At 40.8% G+C, this 26,195-nt stretch overlaps 1 protein-coding gene across 6 annotated transcripts in view; it reads left to right on the forward strand.

Moving 5' to 3' along the window:
* The window catches only part of LOC117483896 (trichohyalin-like), a 95,900-nt gene that overhangs the window by 6,663 nt on the left and 63,042 nt on the right, over window positions 1–26,195 (forward strand). For all 6 annotated transcript variants that reach the window (XM_034132225.1, XM_034132224.1, XM_034132226.1 and 3 more), the window contains exons 3-7: window positions 7,123–7,193; window positions 12,761–12,884; window positions 14,375–14,557; window positions 15,239–15,475; window positions 22,444–22,527. In XM_034132225.1, coding sequence (XP_033988116.1) covers window positions 7,123–7,193; window positions 12,761–12,884; window positions 14,375–14,557; window positions 15,239–15,475; window positions 22,444–22,527 — 699 coding nt within the window. The remainder of the gene's footprint in view (window positions 1–7,122; window positions 7,194–12,760; window positions 12,885–14,374; window positions 14,558–15,238; window positions 15,476–22,443; window positions 22,528–26,195) is intronic.

Raw genomic sequence — 26,195 nt, forward strand, 5'->3', positions numbered from 1 at the left:
GATCCTTTTTGTTTACCAAGGTGCGGTGGATCCAGATGGGTTTTAGCATAGTTAAAAGTCGTGATTTTGTTTAGGGGAACTATAGTCTCACTCGCAGAGAGGTATTTGGGAGCCGATTGGTGCACATGCTGGAGTGTATGGTTTAGTTATTTTCTGGGAGTAGGAAAGGCCTGATTCCTTCACAGCCTCGCAGGCCAGTACAAGTGTCTTGAAGCGGAGGAAAATATGTAGCATTTTATCAGCAAGTTAAATGTCATGCTTTTTGGGTTCCCCTTGTGTGTTATGAAGGTTTTTCGGCATGTAAACGGTCTGCATGTCACAAACCCTCAAAGTACACCCTGTAGCGAGTAAAACTCTAACACAGAAAAGACCTGTCTATGCTGCCCCAGAACGCCTCGTCGGAGAATTCTCATTTTCCATTGTTTGCTTCCTGGGTTCTGTGACGTGTGAACACCCAAATCAACAACAAATGACCGGATTGGCCCAAATGGACCAATCCGCGGAGCACCTCACACACCAGGATCCCTTGGCTAACTAACAGGGAGTCCCCATTGACTTGCATAGAGCTCCCTGAACGCTGGTAATAGACGAGTTGGGATGGCGGAGAAATGCTCTCCGCAGACCCATTCTCACAGCGTTACAAACCTTTTTCTTACTCGATATCAAGCCACACTTATTGTTTTTACTTCGCCTGTGAGTGTTTGTGTGTGCTCAGGATGAGTTTCGCTTGTTCTCGCTGTATCGCCAACCCGGAAACCTGTCCGCTCCTCGCAGCAGCAACGAGCCTCGCAACGTCCCGACCAATCAGAGCACACTGGGCTCACAGGGAGGGGGGGGGGGGACAGGAGCTCCAACAAGCCGTTTAGGACAGAGAGTGAATACCTGGTGAATACACATACTATACAGAGATGCTGTATGAGAAACCAATGTGATTTTGGAAAATTGCACAATTTAACTCTATTCTAGTAGACCTCAACTATGGAAATATGATCAGTAGAAATGGCCATGACATGGGACCTTTAAGTTCTAATGGCATTATTGGTATATTTGATTAGCTACAAGTGATTTATATTAGAATAAAGCTGGCTACCTTGTAAGCTCTTCATGTTTTGGGCGTAATGCAAAAAGGCAGTTGCTCCAAACGTGGCTGACCCTGTGTAGACGTGAGGGCCCGGATCAAGTCAATGAGAGAAGGTGGAAACTCAATTCAAGTCTGCATTAAAAACAGTCCCTGAACTCTGTGACCTTAACCGGTCTCTTCCCCCCCCCTTCCTCACACACTGAAAAACGCATGCACACATATATAGCATTGCTTGGGGCAGAGCTGGTGTGAGGGTGAGAATGAGAGAGTGGGGGAGGTCAGGGGGTTGCGATGGTTGACTATGCTAATGCTGTTGTTAATGACTTTGCTGTGAGTGATAATTGATCGCCTTCATTACCATATTAACTTCTCTGCCCCCACCCTTCCCAGAACCCCCCATTCCCCAGTCTCTCCCCATGCAGTAATGGATGCCCCCGTTTGATCCTTCAAATAATGAACTAATTAGCTTAATTAAAATCAATAGAGGTGCCAATACCGGGTTAGACATCTCAGGGATGCCGTCTCTATCTGCAAGGGGAGGAATTTCTGAAGGAGTGGGTGAGGAAGGATGGATGTCAGGAAGTAAAAGGAGCAATACATACACATCAGGAATGGTGGGAAAAGAAGGCGAGGAGCTGAAGGGAGAAAAGTGAGACTAATACACATTTTTAAGCAAAAATGCAGGTTTTTCAAACACAGACCCTTTTTTTTGCCAGTAAACCATTTTGACATTCCGTTTTTTTTCTGGTGTATCGTAAACGCGTAGGAACCCAGGGTTAGTAAATATCAGAAAGCAGAGTTGATGGTGTGGATGAGTTTTAAAATAACTTGTCTTGTGGCTTTTAGAAGATTATTTTAATTGAAAGTTAATAAATTATAGTAATGGTCCAAATCCCTTTTAATGATGAGCTTTGATAATGAGCTGGAGCTATAAATACCTGTAACTGCTGCAGACTCATTTGACCCGGACATTAATGTGGATTGAAACCTGTCCCACTGAAGACAAAAGACAGATTTTAGTGCTAATGTTTTTTTGTCCAGTGGGAAAGGGGAATAGAGGGGCACAAGAAAGGACACACTGAAAAAGAAGAACATGTTATTAGGAAATAGAATGAGATAAAAAAGAAAATGTGAGGTGGGTACAAACACAAAGAAGGCGTAAATGGGATGATGGAGTTGCAATTTCTATGATGGTTAAATGTACAAATTAGTAGACAAGGGCGAAGACAAGAAAGCATGAAAGAAAGAGACAGAAAATATCCGAGGAAAGGAGGGAGCCACAGAGAGGGGGAACTAAACGAGAGAGAGAGAGAGAGAGGGAGAGAGGTTCCTAATGCTGATTTATGAGTGCTTGACGGTCGTTAGCTGGAATAAATGGCTTGTAGGAGTGGCTGCAGCATTACTCCCTGTACAGGATACTAAGTGCATTGTAAGGTCAGCCATAAGGCCAAACTTACATATGTAGTGCTCTGCCCTTGTAAACCTTTGTTAATATATCAGCCACAGGATGGGACTGTAACTAGTCCATCTGATACACCCGGATGACTGCGACTCCCTAACCGGCATGCTAATTCACTTTCATTTTGAGACCAAAGTTTAATAGACAGAACTTTTATAGTTGGACACAAAAATCAAACGCACCTACTGTGTTTGGTGGTAACGATTTGCTTTTGCCAGAAAATAGTATAAATTCCCATGATTTGATATCTTAATAAAATATTTATATACGATTGATGACTCGGATGATGATTCAGAGTCTTGGCCAGGATTGCCTCTGCTCGGCTCTCAACATTAATCTTTGCTAATAAAAATAATAGTTATTTGCCCCCACTGATACAGGTTATGCTAACGCTTAGCATTTTGTGCTGATAAAAATAATCATTATTTGCCGCTCGCTACAGTCCATGCTAATTCTTAGCATTTGGGGCGATATCTTGCAGAATTAACTTGCAAACCATTAGCTTCTTCCAATAGACAGAGGTTAAGTTCATAAAAAAAGGTTATCATGCAAATGTTTTGCATATTCTCTACACAAGGCAGACATCTGCCATAGTGGCTTAGGTATATTCCCTCATTAGGTTATAAGAAAGGTGTATTATATGGACTTTGTGTCTCCTTGAACCCTTTTACAATCAAGTCTTGCATTGCTGTTGTAAACACTATTACACTCAAGCATATTTCAAGATAGGACATTGTATTTTTTACGAAGATTTCACAAGAAACGAGAATGTAGAATTCAAAACTGAATAAAATGGTCTGTGTATGGATTGTACATTGCTGTATATGTTCCGTGCCTTTACAGTATATTTTCAATATGAAACAAATGCTGTATATAAGGCATTAGATGTGAGTATGTTTTTCCTGTAGGCTATCATCATAGTTGCATCACTTTACACTTGCATCAAGCTCACTCTGGACAAAATGAAAGTCCACATTTTTAGTACACACTCACTATAAACATGCATCTCTTGACATAGTAGAACAAGACGCTGGCTTCTAGTCACCATCACCACGAGTCGCATTATCTTTTTTTTCTTTATATTCCTCGCTTTTCTGTTGTGATCTGGTGACTCACGCACACATGTTCCTGCTTTTGTTTTTTCTCCTCTGTTGCTTTCAGTTGACCTAGCTCCAGACAAAAGGAATGGAGGGGAGCAGAGAAATGGAATGATTGCGTAAATGGAGGGCTATTTTCAGATAGAAAAGAAACAAGAAATGCAAAAGTGAGGTGGGGAAGGGGGGGAAAAAAGAGCAGGGAAAAGAAGAGGCGTGGGTGAGGGGCAAGTCGATGAGACAGGAGGAGACAAGAGAATTTGACGAGGTTGGAGGCTGGAAACAAAAGGCAAACAAAAGTAATTCACAGCGATTCTGTGAAGGATATTGCTGTAATGAATTTGTTTCCCTTTTTCTTTCATACAGTAGAAGCACTGCTTGCATTTCTACTTTTAATATTACCAGTCTTCAAGTACTCTTTCTCGTATTGCTCTGCCACTTCTGCTGTCTTTCCTTCATTTTCTGAAACGGATCCATAGTGAGAGGATTTGTTTGACTTTATTCCACATCCTTACCCTTAAGATTAACATATGATTCGGACGTGTTATAGTTCCTTTAATAAGAATGAATTGCATACGCCTGCTCTGTTTGTCTTAAAACTGAGTGAGAAAGCTAAGTGATGTGATGCAACATCCATGTAATGTTCTCTGTTTTTCTCTGATTTGACCATTACTTTAAGCATAACATATGTAGTAACATTTCTAAAAACAACGAGATGTGTATAAAGTTATGCACATATTTTATCCCAAGTGTTTCAAAACATTTTTAAACATAGAGAAATCCCCCCACAATTTTGTATATGCAATGCATCCTTTGATGGACATATTTAGTCTTTGTGATGTGTAAGAGTTGTGGTTTTATGTCAGAAATAGGTTTTTACACAATTTTAAGTCATATTTTTACGTAGATATTTGTCGATTTTAATTGGATGAAGGGTTATAGTGATCAGATGTCAAGTTATCAGAACACAAGCTGAGTAAACTAAAGCAGGAGTTGAATTCCATTGGAGAAACACAGATTTTTCTGGTGATACTGCTTTACTTATAGTTTTGTACTGGTTTAAGTCACCACGTCTGTTTTCTATAGATAGGAGGAGACCTCTGTGGATAATTTGGCTTCCTGTAAAAAGCTTTTGTCGTTTTGATTGAGACACCCCTTGTGGAAAATGACAGATTAAGCTTTTAATAGTATATTTCCTCACCACTGTTAAATGGGATAGTTGCATTGCACAACACACACACACACACACACACACACACACACACACACACACACACACACACACACACACACACACACACACACACACACACACACACACACACACACACCCCCATAAGCCCTCCCTCTAACAAATGAGTTTACCGTGGTCATAACCTTCACAGAGCTCATTATCATAGATTGCAGGCCTTTTCATAAAGCGGAGACCACTGGTGACTGATTACTAGCGGGATGGTCATACACACATACATATATACACACACACACACACACACACACACACACACACACACACACACACACACACACACACAGTGATCCGTAATGAGACCTTATTCCGGACACCCCACCCAGCTGCCTGTAAATTACAGCCGCCACTCTGCCATACATACTTAATCAGCTAATGTTTTTTTATTCCTTTATTATTAATTTGCTCCTGTTTCTGATTTATCTAAAGCGCTCTGCATCACACCAATATTTTGTCTCCTTTACAGTTCAGAGAGGCAGCGTAGGCCGTGTGCTTATTCATGTACTTAGGGGATTGCATCTGTAATGAATGGACTGGCTGTTTAGGCATACACAACACAGCCTACTACTCACCTTAATAATGTAAGCAGGTCGTAACTCCTGCTAACCCAAGGGTATATAAGGCACACATACACACACACACACACACACACACACACACATTTGCACACCCAAACAGCCTACCTGAATTAGCCGCTGACCTCTGCTTATGCCAGGTCTTCTCGCTGTCACATTGCAGCTGCATTAGAATATGAATGTTTTCTGATTGGAGGAGAAAATCTGGTGTGTCTTTTGTGTGTTTGTTTGACATTTTTTTTTGTATGTTGTTTAGTACACATGTATTTATGCCCACCTTATTTTAATAAGCAACGGTACACCATAAAATCCTTTAAAAAGAAACACGATTTTAGTGCTTAAACATTTTTTTCCCGGATAAAATCTTTTGTTAGGTTGATGCGCTTAATTTGGGTTTTGTTGCTTGAAAACGATGGGTAACGTGAGCGATAATTGGAGAGTACAGTGCTGGTGTTGTCAGAAAGCATTAATTAGCGTCATCTAAAATATGTTATCTTTGCTTAACATATAACAAGTGCCTAAAAATAGCAAGTTATTCACACAGCAGATATAAAGGTAGTCTGTCTTTCTTCAGCATGCATTACATGTTAACTTCGCACAACATACATAAGATGAATTTCAACTTTCCATCTGCACCAGCTCCCTTTAGATGCACCTCTTTGTGGTTGTATTTCGGTTAGTGGTCCACTACCCCATATTCTGCATTCACGTAAACTCGAATTTGCACACATACCATTACTTAACACTAGCGTATGCATAATTGAAACACACGCTTATATTTAAAGCACACACACACAGGACTGTGTTGACCTGTGAGTCATTGCTCTCGGCATTGATTTCCTTTTCCCAGAGTGACCCCTGTCACCACAGCAATAGAGTGGCCGATATTTCACCAGAACTGCTGGGTCTCTTTCTCAAGCCCCCCCTCTTTCTTTCTGTATGTCTGACTCTGTACTTCCCACTAACTCCCTCCTCACATCTCCTAATGTGTTCTCCAATAATAGTCCTGATAGTATTCAAAAAGCTGGGGGACTGTAATTGTAAGGCTTAATTCATTTTGTAACATTATCTTTTGTACAGTAACAGTATGAATTGACCTTACAAAACAAAAATGGTGACCTATATTTTTCACATCTCCTCCACTAACCAACGTTCAGTCACAAAGAAACACAGAGTTATTCAGTATCACAAAATGAACAGTAGTCTCTGTGTGTTTAAGTATGCTCATGTACTCTTTTATCTATTAACTCAACTTTCTCTTCAATTCAATGGCCTTCTTTCAGAGCGAGTGACTTCCTGTGCCACTATTGCGTCAAATGCTTTTATCCCCAAACAGGACAGCTATATTAAGTCATTAGAGTAATCATAATTTAAATTAGATTTGAGATTATTGTCCTCTTTATTTGATTTTGTCATCTTTTTTTAATTAGATTTTTGTGATTTGTGTTCCGTTTTGAAAAAGAGGAAAGCAGACTTTTCCCTTGAATTAATAGTTTTTACATTCTCAAACTGAAATGAAGACCTTGTCTTTTGCTGCCATGGTCTTTAAGATGCTTCAAGTTGAACATTTCATAATCTCCTCATGTCTGTGACTAATGAATAATAATTGCTGTACATGCCCCATGTGACTCAATAATGTGGATGTAATTTCATATCTCCCCCAGGTGTCTGAGGCTGATCTGAGGACTTTGTTTCTGGATGAGCTTGTTGGACCTGCGGCTAACATCCCACACAGGTATGTGTAGTTATAGCCACACTCAGATTCCCCCTCATCAACAAGGCTTTTTTCCCCAGGTAAAAGTTTACCCTTGACTAAAATGACTTATAACTTCTTAAGAATAACTTTATGAATCGCCCACACACACATGCAGGTCCCAGTGTAGATAGAGGTAACAGCGTCGGCCTCGGGGACTCTGCCTCTCCTCGGGGGGGGTTGAGCTCCTCGGGGAGTCGCTGGAACATCACTGTCCCCCCTTGGCAATATGCAAATCCCTATATGATATTTCCCACCATGCAGAGCTCCAAGGCCCCTGAAGACTTGTTATGTTTCTACTTTCTGGAAAGGCAGATTTTCATTCTAGGTTTGGCACATTTTGACAATGAAAGAAGCATTTTCTGAATCTAAATGGTCATCCTCATACATATGTGCCTATTCCAGATGTTTACATCCTTAGCTAGACGCCTGGACTCACCAACTGAGTCAACTTTTATATATGTTGAGCTTTGGCTGGAAAGTAACTGCCTTTAGCAGCCGAGCAAACTCTGATTTTGTCATTAAAAGTATCCTGCAGAAAAAATATTGAATTCAATTTACCTTATTTTGCAACCATACACATTAACACATTGCCATTGATGTCTTGCACTGACAGCATTGATAATATATTGTATTATAAACCTGAATACGGTAAATGTAGTGGGGTAAAAACAATATTTGTAGTAAATGGAAATACTTTGATGAAGTACCTCACCAAAGTATTTGAGTAAATATACTTTGTTACTGTGCATCAGTAAGTAACAACATGGATAATAATACATTTCTGTCCTAGACTACATTCTAGAAGTTGGCATTGTAATGTTTAGTGTGATTACATGAAATAAATCAAATGCCTTGCAAACATAAAATTCCATTCAATATTGTTTTATTCAGAAGCTGTAATATGAAAAATAGGAACACAGGCGAATACGGTTAGACGTAACCAGTCAGTAGTTTGACAGCTTGCAGTGCTGCCAATTAAACTTGAGCAGGAATTGGTGGTCTGGCACAATTTGGCACAATTGAGTTTGCGGCTGCGGTTTCTTTGCCGTTCCTGCGAAAGGCACCGAAGGGCGTGATGGATCCTCCGTCAGCGTGCCGGCTGTCAGAGGCGCGGGGATTTGCATCACACCTTGAGCGTTTTAAATGGCTGCACATATTATAATAATAAAAAAAATGAAATGAGTAAATCAGGACTCATGACAGGCAGGTTGAAACAGTGGGTGAGTGTGTGTGTTTCTTGCCACCAGCGTCAACATTAAACACATCAGATTGAAGCCACCCTCCAGGGTAGCATCACTCAGCCAGGTGTGTGTGTGTGTGTGTGTAAATGTGAGCATGGTGAAACCTAAGTCTTTTATCTACTTTTCTTTTTCCTCTGGTTTTTTGTTTATCTACAGATTTATTTATATATTAAAGCTGTGCAGAACACACTCTCACACACAGATTGATCTATCGATGTATTGATGTGTGAGTGGGTGTCAGTATTTTATTTTCCCACTTCCTTCCCATTGTTTAATTATTTCCCCTAGTATGATATCCTGCAGAGTTTTTCACACTTGAGTTAGTGCTGTTTTCCTTTGCCAAAAGCAGTCAAATGCTGAAAGTTAGTTAGGTAAAAAGAAAAAGCTTTGACAGAATATCCTGATTCTCATTTGGGAACGGTGGGAACTTACTTTATTTCCACTCCGGCAGTATCCCTCAGTGTAACTGTTCTAATTCAACTGAAAACTTTTCTTTGTTCTGAAGTGATAAGATATTTAGGCTTAGGAGACTGGTGCTTCATTATTGCTACATTATAATTTTCCTGCTTGTTTTTCTATTGTCCAGCTGTTTATCCGACAGTCTCCCGATTCTTCTCTCCCCATTTATTTTGTATCGTTCAAGGTCTCCAGTAGATGCACATTACTTTCTATCTCTGACTCTATTTCTCCCCTCTCTTTCTCTCCCTCTCTCCCACTTCTCTCTCAGGACGGGAGGAGGATATGTCTCTTTTTCTCCATATTGACTTTCCCAGGTCAGGCTCCTCTTCTCCTATTAGGCCAAGCTAACTGATCAATACGCCGGCCTGGTGGGCTGCTGTGTGGACATGCAGACAGGCAGACACAGCGGGCCGTGCCCCGGCCAAGTGCCACGCTCATTAACACACACACAGCAGGAAATATACGGTATACATACCAATCACACTCTCTCATAAATGGATTTATTTATACAATTTATAATAATACAGCTGATTCTAGAAACAATTCAAGATTCAAAGGTTGTTTTTGTCATATGCACAATAGTTAGGCAAACAAAAATATTAAGACTCCTCCAACAGTGCAACACACATTATACTTAAGACATAAGAAGTGCAAGTCGAACAATGGTGCAAGTTAAATGCAGGAATAAGCAACTATATACATAGAATCAAAATGAACAGAAAGTGAAATGCAACTCTTACATTTCTACAATCTGTAATAAAAAAACTCACACATCTGAACACAACTAATGCCAGAATCAATCAATCAATCAATCATGTATAAAACTATAAATCGTCATGCACTTGGTTGCTTCCCTGTCAAATGTGAAGATGCAACTCCTCTCCTCTCCTCCCCTGCTGTTTTCTCAGCTGGTGAGTTGTGACATCTGCAGTGCTGCATGGATAAGCAGCTGCCAGAGATGGAGGGGGGGAGGGGGGGGGAGTGCCGTGGAAGACAATGCAGGAGAGAAGGGAAGAAGAGGGAGGGGTGCAGGGCACTGTCAACCAGCAACAGTTAGGTGTACAGCAGGGGGAGACAGGATGGTGTGTGTGTGCCCATGCACATGTGTGTGTGTAAATGGCAGCGTGCCAGGCGGTGCCATCTGGCTGCTTGACAGAGCTCTTCTCATTAACAGGGGGGTTAATTGCTGTGGCAGCACCCAGGCTGTGTCAAACATCACCCTGGGGACACGGAGGCAACAGACGATCTACATGTTTGTGTACGCACACGCACAAATGAGTGTGTGTTTAAGCATTAAACGCGGCACTGGGAATCTAAAAGCGCTTTTCTCTACGTAAAAGTGTTAAACAGCAGCCTGCAGTAAATTAGCCGTGGCATATGAAGAGGGCAGCGGAGGGGACCCACCTGTGTCCTGTGTGGTGTGCATGCATGCATGTGTGTGTAAGTGTGTGTGCGCTTGTTGTGCAAGTAAGCCAGGCTACAGTACATGCATGTTTATATTATTCTTATGAATTATGTCTTGTTGCTGTAATGATGTAGAAAGAATTGGGTTTACACAGCCAATGTCTATAGCCCTGAGGGCAAACACATACATGCATACACACACACACACACACACACACACACACACGGCAGGGGGAAGGGGTGGCAATTTGCATGTTATTACTGCATATTCATGACTAATTTTGTTAGCCTTGCCTAATAGGCCTGAGTGACAGCTTGAGATATCGAGAGTCGACTTTAATATCACACACACTCACGGTGACACACACACACATACAGACACACACCCTGCTCTCTGTCCGCACAGTAATCATAACAACACTTAGGGCTCTAAATCGGAATTCCCTGTTCATCTGTTGGTTTGACATTGTGTCATTTGTTTAGCACAACTGCTTTATTGTATATAACAATATGGTAAATCATATAACCTCATTTGTTACATGCATAATCATGACCTGATATGCACCCACACATGCACGCATATTCACACATTAAATCACATGAATACATTTGCATTGTGACTTGTTGCAGGTCACATTTTTTTTGTATTAATTTCCCAAAAAACTAGTGGAAAAAATATATAATACAGCCTCTACCTGCCATATTAAATTCAGTTTCTTCCATTAATGGTGCAGAAAATAGAACCTTACGTACCATTAAGTAATACAAACTGTGCTTATTTTCTTCGATTTTTCAATCTTTGTTGACTACAAAGCTGGGTGTGTGTGCATATGTGTGTTTAATAAGAATACTGGGCCAAGACAAAGTGATGTTCCTTATCTCAGCCAGTGAGTGTTTTCCGTCGTACACACAGCACTCTAACCATCCCGCTGTGAAGGTGAAAATAAGGATGAAATTGGCTGCAGTTACTTTTCATTCAAAAACCCTCTTTCCATTTACAACTAGTTCCCATTTCAAACCATTCGTCATTTAATAATCTCGACTAAATTTGGGCTGATTTAAGTATTTTTTCAAAGAACTGACAGGAAAATAAGTTTTGCAAATGCTAATGAATCGACCAAGCTTTTCCCTCCCTTAAAAAGGCCCTAAAATAATCATGTTTTGATGCAACTGTAGAAGGTTTTATCCTGTGTAAAAGTTAAGGATTGCTATTTGTGCATATCTTTGGGGAAAGATTGTCTTTGTCCACACATTTATATACATAATAAAGGCTTCTCTGCATGCTTAGGAGTACACTCAGTTTTTAACATTCTTTTTTTAAACAGATTTTCTTAGTGAAATGCTCGGCAAAGTGATAATTCATAACAAAGGAACACTGTAGTTAGAGTGGAATAAAAAAAAAAGGGGAATAGATAGCGCGGCAGCACACACTCCATTCCCTTCTAGACACAGAAACAGACTGTAATCTAAAGTCAGTTTGTTCACACTCTCCTCTGTGGCTTTTACTCCATTTGACTGAAAAGTTGTTTTTTTCCTGAAGTGAAAGATTTAACTCTCAGCGCTCTCTATCCACTCACATGTCACTTTTGTCAAATCTTGCCTTTCCTTCCCTGCTTGCTGCGAACGTGTAGACACGCTTGATCAAATGTGAGTTTAACATTTTTAATCTGCGCAAAGTTTCATCAGAATAACTCATCTCAGGAGGCTGGTAAATATGAATGTGTGTGTGTGTGTCTGTGTGTGTGTGTGTGTGTGTGAAGAGTACTGCAGAATTGTGTGATCTGTTTCCTTTTTTTCTTTCTCCTTCCATCTTGGGTGTGTGACAGCTGTCACTGGTGACTCAGAAAGGTGTCTGGGCAGAGTTAACATATTTTCACTGCCGGAATACACACACACACACACACACACACACACACACACACACACACACACACACACACACACACACACACACACACACACACACGCGCTCCAGTTGCTGTCACCTAGCACAAATTTCACCAGGCTCAGCATCTCTTTGCTTCTCTTGAATTAGATTTTTCTCATAAAGCACATATTACATTTTGTACACACGGCATGCTGTTCATATAGCGGATTGCTTATTTATATATTACTTTAGGTCAGAGAGCATTACATGAATTAATAAAGCATCTTAATTACAGTAACTGTCAAGGTTGACTTAGTTTTGTGTCATTTGAAATGCAGTAAACCAGTATCAAGAGTGGCCTTGAAAATAATTACTGTATTGAGATCATATAAAGATATTTAACATATTCAATACACATACTGGAAATGGTACCAGGGAATATACTGGCAGCTTACATTGCATATAATTACAGGAAGTGACCCACCAGTACAACCTGTTTTGAATTCACCGTTTTTTCCTGTTATTTGTCATTTATTTTCGTCTCTTTTCTTTTTCTCTCTGTTGTTCTGCTCCAGCTCTGTCTCCTTGGTTCAGATCACATCGGAGTTAGAAGACTTGAAAATCCAGTTGCAAACCAAGGACATGGTCATCTGTGATCTGGAGAGGACGCTCAGAGAGAATTCCCAGCAGAAGCAAAAGGTAATCAACCAAAGGTATTTCAAACTACAGGATCACTCGCCACACAAAATGTCATCAAGATATTGCCCAATCTTTTGACATCTGCCTTATTCTTAAGATCATTTAGCTTTCTTAATATTTCCTATTTCTCAAATGTAATTGAATACAGTTCATTGCATACACCTACATGCTATTTGGTTCAATCAAGTGTTTTTCCGTACATAAGACAGACATGAACAAAGAAACTAATTCCTATCATTTTAGCCTATTCTTTTCATAGCAGTTTTAAGACTGCCCACACAATTAAATGACTTGTTAAGGTGATTTCTCTGCAGAGTGCTTGTTATTGTTTAGAAGGCTGTCTGAGGAGTGGAGTTTTTTTTTCTTTTTACGATATTGGTTTGGCAGCTGTGCTGGAAGCGCTCCATGTGCAGCCAGGTTTAACAGGAAGCCGAGGCGTGTGTGATGAATTACCGGCATATCTCAGAGCCGGGGGTAACAAACATGGCGTCGCCGGCCGGGATTAAAAGGGAGAGTTTTTTTACGGCCTTCCCACACCTCCTTACAGGGTGTCACTAAATTATACCCACCGCTGTTTTACTGTCTTCTGTGGCTTACGGTTAAGAAGCGCGTAAATACACACAGGCTTGCAGAAATGCACACACACATGCGCACGCATGCATTTGTGCTTGTGGTGAACCCGGCTTGTTGGTTGTTTATGTGTGTGTTGGATGGTTACTGTGTGTTTATGCTGCTTGTGAGTTGTCTCATTTGCACTGCAGCTAATTAGTGGTTTGTGTGATTACACAGCCTAAGAGAAACAAGCGGAGTAACTGGAGCTTGTTCTGTTAATTATATTTTCAACAAATGTTGATATATCTTTTCATTCTGCCTGTGTTTCTGTTTAACTGGTACATCTGCAATGCAGATGCACGGATAGATCTTTTGGCACAGACTCGTGTACACACACACTTAATAAAGATGATTGCCACAGAATCTCATCTCTGCTCGTTAGCAGTAAGCCAGTTTGTGTATAACGCAAAACATTCCCAGAATGTGACATCTATGAGGCCCAATTAAAACAAATGATATCCGTAGCAATGGAAATAAAGGCATGTATACAATGTTATCCCTTTGAGTCTGTCAGTGTAGAAGGTTTTCATCTTTAATGATATGGGAATGACTAACATGGTTAAAGTGTTTCCTTTACATAACCCATGCCATTATCCTCTCTGTGACCCGGTGGCTCCTCTTTACAGTCTGACCCTGACCTGTCTCGTAAATAACAACAACTGTAGAATTCAAGTAAAGAATGCTGTTTTACTTTAGCCGGACTAGCTATAAACATTTATGTCATGCTATATGACAATCTACAATAACTAGTAAAAGTTGTTTAATAAATGAGTTGAATAAATGATTACTGAATATAGATAGATAGTGAGACACATTTACTGTAAGTAAGTGTCTTCCTCTGAGATAATGTTTAACTGTTGAACTCCCTCCGGGCCCAGACTGCAGCCCAGACACTGGAGAGCCGTGAGAGGCTGGAGCTCCTGCAGAGCGAGCTCTCATGTCTGCAGAGGATCCACAAAGACAACATGAAGGAGATCACAGAGAGAGGCGTCTGCATCACCAAACTGCAGGCGGCCTCTGAGCTGCTGCGACGACAAGAGGGCAACGACACACGCACTCAGGTGGGCACAGTGTGGAACAATGATTCAGATCTTTTACTTTTACACTCCATTGGAAGTGTTGTCTTTGAACACTGAATTGTTATCAGATGCGCCAGCCTCTCACTGCTCTCAAGCAAGATCACTTAAGCTAAATTAATTTAAAACGACAACAGAAGTTAAAAGGACCTATTGGGGAACAAAATGTACCCTGACTAATATTTTATTATATTATATTCATTATATATAGATACAGTATATGAAAAATCTTGACCCGAAACAAAGCAATTAATAACACTAACAGAAAAATACTGCATTAGAATTGTATTAAAAGTAGGGTAGGTAAGAATGGAGAAACCAGCTCGAATTTGAAAGTACACATCCGGAAAAAATCTGCCCCTTCCTTCAGACTTCCTCACAGAGCCCCTCAGGAGTCAAATGTACCCTTAATGACTGTATTTTATTATATTTTATGACATTTTTTTTTTTGAACAATCATGAACTGCAAATAAGCTAATTTGTAAATCTAACATGTGTTGTATTAGCAATCTAAAGCAGCATGCAATATAAATACTTTGAGCGTTTTTCAAGGGATGTTGCCTAGCAATGGGCCTCTTGATGTCTTCATTTGAGATGAAGTGACTTGTACCTCATTTGTTTTTACATAATACAACATGTGACTGCCTTCACCTTTTTTCTGACTAGCTCTCCAAGCTGAATGAAAGAGCGAGGGAGCTTCAGGAGGAACTTAGGAGGAAAGAGGAGGAATGGAGGCAAAGAGAAAACGAGCAGAAGCTGAAATATGAAAAGGAGCATGAAGAAGCAGAGGAGAGGGGGAGGCGGGAGCAACAGGAGAGGGTGAGGAAGGGGGATGAAGAAAGGAAGACCCATGCTCAGGCTGTTGGGCAGTGGGCCAAAAAAGCAGATGTCCTGAAATCTGAGGTGAGTTGACATGTGATCTATTGTTTTAACCAAACTCCACAATGGGTCATGAGTACACTTGGCTGCATGTGATATTATTTACTTGCTTCTTTTGTTTGAATTGTTGTGTATGAAATTATTCTCTTTCCCCCGTGAACTCAACATATCCCCCCTTCATCCACAATTAAAAGATGACTAGAATCATTAAATTGCAATTTTAATTGAGTTAATGTTTAGAAAAGTTTCTCCTTGTTTGAACTCAGAATATTTTAATTTTTTACTTTTTATTCTCGAGGCTCTGACTTACACAGACAACTTTAAGTCTTATTTTTTTACGATACAGTTTTCCTAATTGAGCAGTTTGTTTACTTCCAGCTCGACACAAGACAGCATATTTACACGCACGCATGTACACGCACTTACGCAGCAAAACACTTCACCTTAATTCAGACCTCAGACACTCTCCTCCCCTCCACCCCCCTCCTTCCTTCCATCCTGCCATCTCGCCACAACCGCTCCAAATTAATCTGCAAAATATTGATTTGAGGAGCAAGGGGGTGGGGGTGGTGGGGGTGCACGATTGCGGCCGCATATTAATACGAACGGGCCGCTCTTCGTCTCTCCTCTATACTTTAAGATCCTCATATCTTCATAATTGATTAATGTTCCTTTGTGAAGTGGGGATGAATAATACATTAGTGGGTCTGCTGCACCCTCAGGCTGATGAGAAAATGTTTAATTTCAGTAAATGTAGCGCTCCCTCTCTCTTTCATTTTCCCTCTCTGGTTATTTGTGAGTGTTGGAGTGTGTTTGTGAGTTTTCACTCGCGAGCCGAACACTAGAGGAGTGTTGTTGATTTGCTCCTTTCGTGTTTACTGTCGGCTCGAAGTGCATGTTAAGCATCACAAACAAAAGGCGGCATCTGCATTTGTGAATGAATAAATTGGTGGAATGAGCGCAGCATTGTTCCATTAACTCATATAACTGTTACAAGCTGTTTGCCATCAGAAGAAGAAACCAACCCTTTGGACATCTCTGCACACGTTGCGTCAGAATGCCCTGCGAACATCGGCTGCTACGGTATCCATCGGCAATCAGTGAGAGCATGCAAATGTTGTATAAACCCCTCCTGATGGGGACAAGAGGCTCTTCAGCAGCCTGGAAAGGTGCCAGGAGGGTGACATATGTCTGTCGCTGTGACTGGCACAGACTGGCTCTGTTTAACAATGCTAATTATGCTAAACACGCGCTAATGATGATGATTAAGGGGTTTAAGAGCCACGGCATGGCATGTTGCGTGTGAAAGGGTGGGGTGTCTGGCACCTGATGGTGAGCATCTGTGGGTAGAATAAATAAATGAAGCGCACACACACACACACACACCCACAGGTCTCTCTTCATGCCTACTTAGCCTCGCTTCATTTTCATTTTGAACTTGTGCCAATGATGATCTATACACAGGCACAGCTTCATCCATACACACTGAGCGCTAATTGAATAAATAATTTGTATCCGTTAACAAGCAGCCTAATTAGTTATGCTAATCAGCCTAGATAACCCAATTAACCTCATAGAGTGTGTGTTTATGTGTGGGTGTGGATTTCTCTGCCTGAGAGCATATCAGAGACACTTAAGAAAACACATTTGCCTAATTAATTCTCAATGTCATAATCAAGCATTTATGTTTTTTTCCATGACTTTATTGTTTTACTTTTGAATGCCAGATAATAGGCTTTCCACACCAAAGGAATACATGGGATTTAATTCATGTTAACGGTGTTTTCCACATATGAGAGGATAAATGCCTTTATACACATTTCTGTTTGCCTTCTGCCAGTTAGATCCACATGGACATGTATATTTTTACAATTATTATGGTAGTTTAAACAGAGTGTGTATTTTTTCAGGGAATGTCTGCCTGTTCCATTAGTTTATGTCCTTGGAAATACAATTTGGCCTCAAGTTCTCTCCGTTTATTTAAAACCTTCAGTCAGCGTTCCCATCCTAATAGTGAGCTGTGTTTCCTCTCGTTTAGCTTCACCACTCATTATCCGGGCCATGTGGAAGAGACAGTGTTTAGAGAGGAGAGGGGGAGAGAGAGAGGGAGGGGGAAAATGAGAAAACGCCAGCTCAAAGCCCAAAGATAGAGGGAATGAATGAGTGACTGAAAGAGAAAGAATGTAGATTTTCTTTGAACCTGACCACAGCTTCTTGTGCTTCTAATGAATGCTGGGAAGCTAAGGGAGGGAGACACCCAGACAAGACTGTCTTTGTTGTGCCTGTGCGAGAGAGAGAGTCAGACACAGATAGATGTACAGAGAGAGAGAGAGAGAACACAACAGATTTATGTCTTACAGGAAGTCTCCCAGATTTGTGGTGTCGCACAACCGCCTACCCGAGTCAACTCCATGCTCTGGCTTTTAATCAACAGTCAGCCTAAGTTCATGCGTACACACTTGTATTTACTGGGTATTCATGTTCATGGGTGTATCTGTTTGGCTCTCTGGCATGGTTCTCTGCACCTGTGTTTGCATAGGTGCAGCAGTGTTTGCATATTCTTCAATTAAAACATAACCTCAGAATGTTTTGACATGATAATAAGATAACAAGCTGTGTCGAACAAGTCTTACAGTCACCTATACATACATACTTTTGGATTACCTTTTTTTTATTATTATTTTAATTATTTTAAACAGTTTAAGGCAGAAACACTGAAATGACTATGACCCGGGGCCACTTTTGCAAAATGACAGGAAGCCACAGGCCATTTAATAAACAAATATTTATAATACTTTTTAAGATAAACACTTTTTTGGGGGAAATTCCTAATTTTCTAATTAAACCTAATATATGAACTAAATTGACTAATCAACACCTGGCACTTTTTCTAATCATAGCTCTATTATTCTGTTTGGACATTTGTATTTGCAATGTAGCACCTCATTCACATTAAAAGCACACAAATAAATTCACATTGGAAATTAAAAAATGCCACCCTCCGACCAAATTTGGCCGATGGGTCGTAAATTAGGTATCACTGGTTTAATGGCTACCTTCAAAATTGCCTTATGGTGTTTTAAAAAACGACTGAGGTATTAAATGCTCTCCCGACATTAGCATGAGGTCATGGCACCTTGGCTAATGTGCTAATGGAATTCACAGTAGTGAGCTAAACTGTGAGGCTTACCGTCCAAAGCCTGCACTTTTGTAATGGGAAGACCAAACACTGGATGCAGCGCAGGTCTCCAACAGGGGTGAGATGCTAATATTAGCTCGTGCTCACATTAGCTGAGTCATCTTCTCTGTGTCCTTGGCTTATTAACTGATTTAAGACTGATTAGATTAGTCTTGCAAGAGCGTGCACGCATACACACACACACACACACCACATTTAAATATCAAAATGGAATTGCTTGACCAGTGAAAACTAGATTAATTCAAAACGTTTGCATCAAGGTGCGGGGAAAAGCGATGACTGTGCATATTTTTAATGCACCTTGCAGCATTTAAAGCCATTTATGACATTATCTAAAGCTCATGTTATGCAAACACATTTTTCAAGTCAAAGCCACTTATGCTGAGAATACGTGACGGTCCTTTTTTTTCTCCTCTGCCTTGATTTGACTTCACGAGATCATCAGCATAGGTATTGATTTTGCACTCCATTTGGTGGAGTTTTATAAGCCAAAAGGTGTATTACCTATAATAACATGCAGTAACAGTATAATGATGTTGAGCTCTGTTGCACTACTGTGTGTGCATGTGCTTTTCATCACAGATATGTAAATGGAGTTTAGGTAAAAGATTAAAAGAAAATGTTTGTTTGGTACAGTACATGGACACAGTGTTCATCCATTTAGCACAGTGCTGTTACTTCAGCCCCCACCTTCATCAAGCTTTGTCAAGGTTATGCAAACAGATTGGCCGTTGCTCTGCTCCCAACAAACGCCACAAATAGCTTTTCTTCTCTCTAGTCTCCAGAAACTGTCAAGAGAATGCTACTGGGTCAAATCTCCTGACAGCCTAACAGCGTGCTGGGTGATGTAAGTTTGGCCTAGAAACCTCCCACATCTTTATTCTTCCTTTGAGAAATAATTTTCTATTATGTCATTGTTGTGCACTCCTGTTTCTTTCTGTTTGAATGTGTTGCTCCGTTCTACTTTGAGCCATTTGATCAGCTCAGAACGCGGCGTTACACTTTTAGATAGTTGTGGTAAACAAGAGGACGTTGTCTCGCTGTCTTATAGAGTTTGAAAGCGGAGTGCCAATTTTACTTGAGACTTTTCATGTTGGATGTAAGGAAGTACTCAGCCACTGTAAAAATGTGTACGTTCCTGTGTGCTCATGCTCAAGACTGTTTGCTTCCACCTCTCTTTATGCGTGTGTCTGTGACAGTCTCCTCTCAAGATGTTAATTCCTCTCCTCCCCGTTGTTGTCATGCTAACACCAGCAGTGTCTGCACCAGGGAGACGAAGACATATTGGTGTTAATGAAAAGCCCTCCTAAACTCTCCTCCCCGCATGAATGTTTAAACATGCTTGTCATAACATTCATTCGCTCACACATGACAGCTAGCATCTGCAGCTGCCTTGCTCGCCCTCAATATTTTATCATACCATCTCCCCTAACCCCAGACTAGCACAATGGCTGTGTGTTGGAAAACGGAATTATAATGACTGAAAACAGGCCGTGTACAGACTCACTACCAGCACAGGCCATACATAATGTATTCAGCAACACCACAGGCTTCATAATGGTTCAATTAGTCAATCTTAAATAAGAAAGAAAGGCCAAATGGAGGAAATGTGGAGATACATAGACATAAGAAGAAGAGGGGGATAAACAAAGAAGATGAAAGAAACACAGAAGAAAAGGGGATAGTTTTTAAAATATTGTGAAGAGAAGACGTAAAAGGAAGACAAATCCTCGTAATTAACTCACAAGCTTGAAACCTGCCAACGTTTTTATTCATTTTGTTCTATTTGGATACGTTTTAGTGCAATCGTTGACCTTATTCACCTTAATAGTACAACATAATGATTGTTATTGCAAAAGAAGAAAATGACGGTTTGGTCTCCTGGCACCATGAGCCTCACAATGGTTCAATCATTCCGTCTTAAAACTAAATATGATAAATATAAAAGATGGAAATGCACCAAAACATTGACAGAAAAGAGAAGGAGATGAACACACTAGATAGAAAGAAAGAACGATGACCTACAAAGAGAAAGAAAAGGTTTGTAAAGAAAGAAAGATAAATCCTCATGTCCATGTACAGTTTTCTATTCAGAAGTCCCACAACACTGCAGGTCAGCAGTTGTGACCTTGGTGGTTTTGACAGAAGTGGTTCACCATGGTAACGGTCGGTCGAACTTCCCCGCACCCCTCGTCACTCCCCAACCTTCCTCGCTGCCTGTCCTCTCATTTGATTGGACGCACAATTGAAATGTCATGTCTCAGAAACACACATGCACACACACCAGATCAACCAGACTGAAACAAGACAACATGAGAGAAACCAGAGACAAATGTAACACTCAGAGGGGAGAAAGCTTCACTTATATCTCTCTTCAGAAAAAATAGCCCTAAATATGTGAGTATCTAAACTCATAGTTAAACCTTGTGTGGTGGACATAGGCACAGAGCATCAAAGCAGGGAGGCTTGTCATAGCAGCTGAATACAGAATCAAATGAATATTAATGCGGAACCAATTACCTCAGGGAAATGTTGTCTGTAGGTTAGCTTGGCTAACACACGTGTCTCACCTTTAGCAAAGTGGAAGCAGTGGGGGGGGGGGGGGGCCTGGAGGCTGGACAGCGCTGATGTATTCGTTTTCCTCCTAACAAGCTTGTCTACCCCTTCTAAAATAGAATTGTCCACCCCTCCCCTCTCCTTATTTCACCTAGATGCAAACTGCGTATAAAGAAAATGAATTATGGAGAGAATAAATGATACAATTCTTCGACAATGCCTATGGCTAAGAGGAAGTTAATATTGTCTGACCACGTTGTTTGTTTGCCAAGATTTCATAAGCAGCATTTATAAATGTTTTGCTACAATATTGGTTAAAGGTGGGTTTTTTTTCTATATCAGGGTGGGTTAAATAATAGAAGTTCACATAAGCAAATAAACAAAAATGTGCTTTTTAAGGTAGAAGCACATTTTCATTCACTCACCTTTCCCTGTGTGCAGCAGTTTTGAGTTTGTGTAGTGTGACCCTGTTGTTGTGTGAGCAGCTTAGTGGAGTGCAGCACTGATCTGTTCGGGTCTCTAGCTGCTGCCGATCTGCATAAGTGACTGTGGCACACTTAAAGCTGCTGGCTCCTTTAAGCCCCTTCTAAATCAGTGTTAAAGCCTTGATAATAGACCTCACTGGCCAATTGATTGGCCTTCATATGTTTACAGCTCACTTTAATTGCCTCAAAAATACCATTTATCAGCCATGTGTGTCCATGTTTGCATGTATGTGTGTGTGCAAGCATGCCTGTCCATCGACAAAAAGGCCTATTGATTTATCAGCATCTGGATTTGTCCCGTTCACCGTACATAAAACCCCTGCGTATGTGCTGTTCAGAATGGGAAATGGCCCCATCGATTCCCTTAAGTTGGAGCCCAAATGCTAAAGATTTTTGGATAAGCTTTCTCATTATTTAAGCTGAAATCAATAGGGGAGAGCACGGGTCTAATGAATGAACGGGCCACAGATCAGATGGGGTGTGCTCATCCCTGGCCTGTCCTGGTCGATCTGCGTGGGGAGTGTGTGTGTGTGTGTGTGAAAGAGAGAGAGAGACAGACAGGAAGAAAGAATCCTTTTTCTTTGGTACTTACAAAAAAAACACAGCATAAGTCCACCTGTGTCTTTATTTCTTTCCCTTTTGATATGCCCCATTGCTGTTCAGTTATTAACTTGTATGTGTTCCACATTGGTGTAGCAGAGTTATTCTTATCATTATTCTTATTGAGCCATTTCCCACCCTTGTCTGTGTAGTCGGCGGTCAGCAGGAAGCAGGTGGAGCGGCAGCAGAAGGAGCTGTCAGGGTCCCGTCAGAAGGAGGAGGCGCTTCTCTCTAAGGTATGGAAAACACAACAAAAAAACATTCCTTGCATTCATGTGTGTCCCTGTCATCCTCATTTAGCTGTGGTTTCCCCTCTCACCCTTAGCTTGACTCCTCCGCCTGAAAGGAATTATAAATGCAATGAAAATTCATCATCTGGCCTCAAAAGGCTCAGTTTCCCCAGGGGGATCAGTGTAGTTTGATCTTATCTTTTTTGCTTAGAACACATCCAAGGGGAGAATAAATTACTAAACAAACACAACCGAAATACCTAGTGATCATGGATTGAAAGAAAAATTACCCACATTACCCCATTCAAGTCTAGATTGAACATACATTTGCATGGGAATATAAGATGTCGTGCGGCAGTGAAACCAAAAATGATATGCAAACACACACCAACTAACCCTCCCAACAACTCTGGCTGACTTTTTCCACTTTTCATTCTTTCCACTCTTCTGAAATAGCAAATGATACAGAGTGGTGTATGTCTGGGAAATTCAATTGTCATTTGCCCAGCGTTCAAATACTGCCTTTTAGAATATACTTACAAGGAAACAGCAAAGAGTTTCATTGTGTTTTAACTCATGGAATCATCTGCATTAATAAGACAAATCAGCCTGAAGCCATTTAAAGTTGACAATAAATCGATGAACTTTTCTTATTATTTGTGGTATTATTTCATACCACAAACGTTTGGAGTAGGTTTTTTATGAGTTTTTGCCTCCTGGCTATACAAAAAATACATTTATTCAAAATATGACTATTCTGAATTTGATGGGTCTTGTAAACACAAAACTCCTTACAACGCTGCAAACAGGAGTATTAGTGGAATATTCCTTTTCATTACAGTAACAGCTTAGTATGACTTTTGTCTTTTTTTGGAATGAGGGAAAATAACTATATTTTGTGCATGTCAACTTAGACAATGAGTAATTTGTCAGTGAATGTTATAATATAAATAATACATTATAACAATATATCTCTGTCAAGTCCAATTTTCAAACTCCCTGTCCCTTCCCCTCACTCCCCTCGTAAGTGTCCCGCCTTTTTCCTCCTCATAAATATGGAAGGCAAAAGATGATGAGATTCACGGACAAGAAAGGAATCAAAATCTATTGTTGCGTGTCCTTTTCCCCGTGTAAAGTTTGGATTAAATGTCACACATTAGCATGTGAACTTTTAAATGAGCTTGTTTGCTCTCCGCGGTGTGGGGCATGTAAATACCCATCCTGAGTATGGAATGGGGGATTGCTTAGCGGGAGCTGGGGGTTCACAAGAATTGGGAAGTGTAGGACACATTTGAGTGTGGCACCGGCAATTAGGGCCGCAGCGAGGGACCGGAGGACCAAACAGCTCTATTGACAGGCAGCGTCTGCCGTTCCACACCTGAAGTGGCAGCGAGTGGGAGGCGGGAAGGCTCCCTTATGGCTGCTACTTCTGGTGATTTGAGGGAAGATGATTGACAGGCACTCCCAAAATGAGATGATTGACGTGCACTGTCACTATGAATCTACTTATGGGCAACTTCAGGTGTGAGTGGAAAGAAAAGTGTGTGAGTGTGTGTAAATACGCATGGGTATCGGGACATTATAGTAGTGTGTAGCTCTGAGTAAGGCAGGGCTATGTATTGATACTATATCAATATTGTGATATGAGACTAGTTATTGTCCTAGATTTTAAATGCCATAAATATCGTTTTGTCTTGGTTTTAAAGGTTGCATTACATTATTGTGGTTAATTTCAAAATTCACCAGACTCTCTTAGTTTTTCCTTAATTGACCTTTACCCGCTTAGTTAATATATCAACATTTATCTTGATTTTCTATCAGAATTCTCAATGTGATATATCTCGATATATGCCTAGTCCTTGCTAGATGTTGACCATCAAAGATTACACATATCAAATGCTTAAAATGTAATTTACTCTAAACTTTTGTAGTATTGATCCAGGTTTCAGTATTAACCTTTCTGAGATTAACCTATAAAAACACAAGCATACATCAAGATTACAGATTCTGAATTTGTCCATAAAGTTTAAATAAGTCATGCAGAATCGTATATTTCTGACTCCACATGATGGTATGAATGTGTGTGCATGTGTGTAGGATATTTAAAACTAACCAAACCCCATATTTTTTTCATTGACTCCGATTCCCTTTGTTTTAAAATGCGAGGCTGCTTATTTATCGACGTAATTTCCTCTCAGTGAAGGGCTTGTGTCTGTAAAACACATTAAAATCATAATGCAATCTTTGCTAACCCAGGAGCAACGTTATTGTTCTATTATACTCTCCGAACAACAGCACCCCGGCCTGTTTATCAATCCAATATCTCATAATGTGCTCTCTGCTTGGTCATTTTGAATATAAAAAGATCTCACACTGTTATTGTACCATATTTCCTATACTTAGTATCAATCTCTTGTTCTGACACGGATCTGACACATCCAATATGATATTTGATTAGTTGTTTCTTTGTTGTTGTTTTTTTTACAGTCTCCAGGTGATATTGGCTACATGTGCAGAGGTAGTATTATGTTGGCTGTTTCATCTGGATATAAAAATGATTTAGTGTGTACTCAGCACGCAGTGTCATTGACTAGCTTTAATTTCACTGCAAGGGTGGACTTTATTACTCTGCTACTCTCCGGAAGTGTGTGTGTGTGTGTGTGTGTTGTGTGTGTGTGTGTGTGTGTGTGTGTGTTGTGTGTGTGTGTGTGTAGTGTGTGTGTGTGTGTGTGTGTGTGTGTGTGTGTGTGTGTGGTGTGTGTGTGTGTGTGTGTGTGTGTGTGTGTGATGGTGTGGGTGTGTGTGTGTTGTGTGTGTGTGTGTGTGTGTGTGTGTGTGTGTGTGGTGTGTGTGTGTGTGTGTGTGTGGTGTGTGTGTGTGTGTGTGTGTGTGTGTTGTGTGTGTGTGTGTGTGTGTGTGTGTGTGGTGTGTGTGTGTGTGTGTGTGTGTGGTGTGTGTGTGTGTGTGTGGTGTGTGTGTGTGTGTGTGTGTTGTGTGGTGTGTTGTGTGTGTGTGTGTGTGTGTGTGTGTGTGTGTGTGTGTGTGTGTGTGTGTGTGTGTGTGTGTGTGTGTGTGTGTGTGTGTGTGTGTGTGTGTCAGAGAGGGAATGAACGTTTCTGTGTGTGTGTTTTTTTCATGCCACACCTTTATATGCGCTTGTGCATATGTCTGTGTATCTCTCCCGGTCTGCATCTTCAGCACATAATTGCCATGCAGTGTATGAATCATCTGTACCAACACGTGGAGCAGCTCTCACACTCTGGACAAACCGGTGGTCCCGGTCCGAGAAACAGAGGGGCTCCACTTTGCCATGACAAACCTTACTTTTGATCAAATGCTACAGAGCCATAATCATGTTTGTGCCACTGAATTCTTTAACCTTTTCATGACCCCGCTGAATGCCAGCGGCCCAATCACTGAACCTAATTGAATCTGCTCGGCGGCGCCCCCCCCCGACTGATGAAAAAATAAAATTGGAGGTGAAAAATGAATACAGCAGCAGAGAGAGGGAGGGGATGCTGGTGGTGGTGAAGGAGGAGGAAGGGGGGGGGGGGGTCGTACTACAGATTTATAAATACACAGATGTGCTCACAAACGTACACACACACCTTTTTCAATCCTGCAGGAGAGTGGGGAATGAGAGGAGGGAGAAGGAGAGGGAGAAGCTGGGCCCT

Source organism: Trematomus bernacchii, unplaced genomic scaffold (genome assembly GCF_902827165.1).
Source record: "Trematomus bernacchii unplaced genomic scaffold, fTreBer1.1, whole genome shotgun sequence".
Taxonomy (NCBI): Eukaryota; Metazoa; Chordata; class Actinopteri; order Perciformes; family Nototheniidae; genus Trematomus; species Trematomus bernacchii.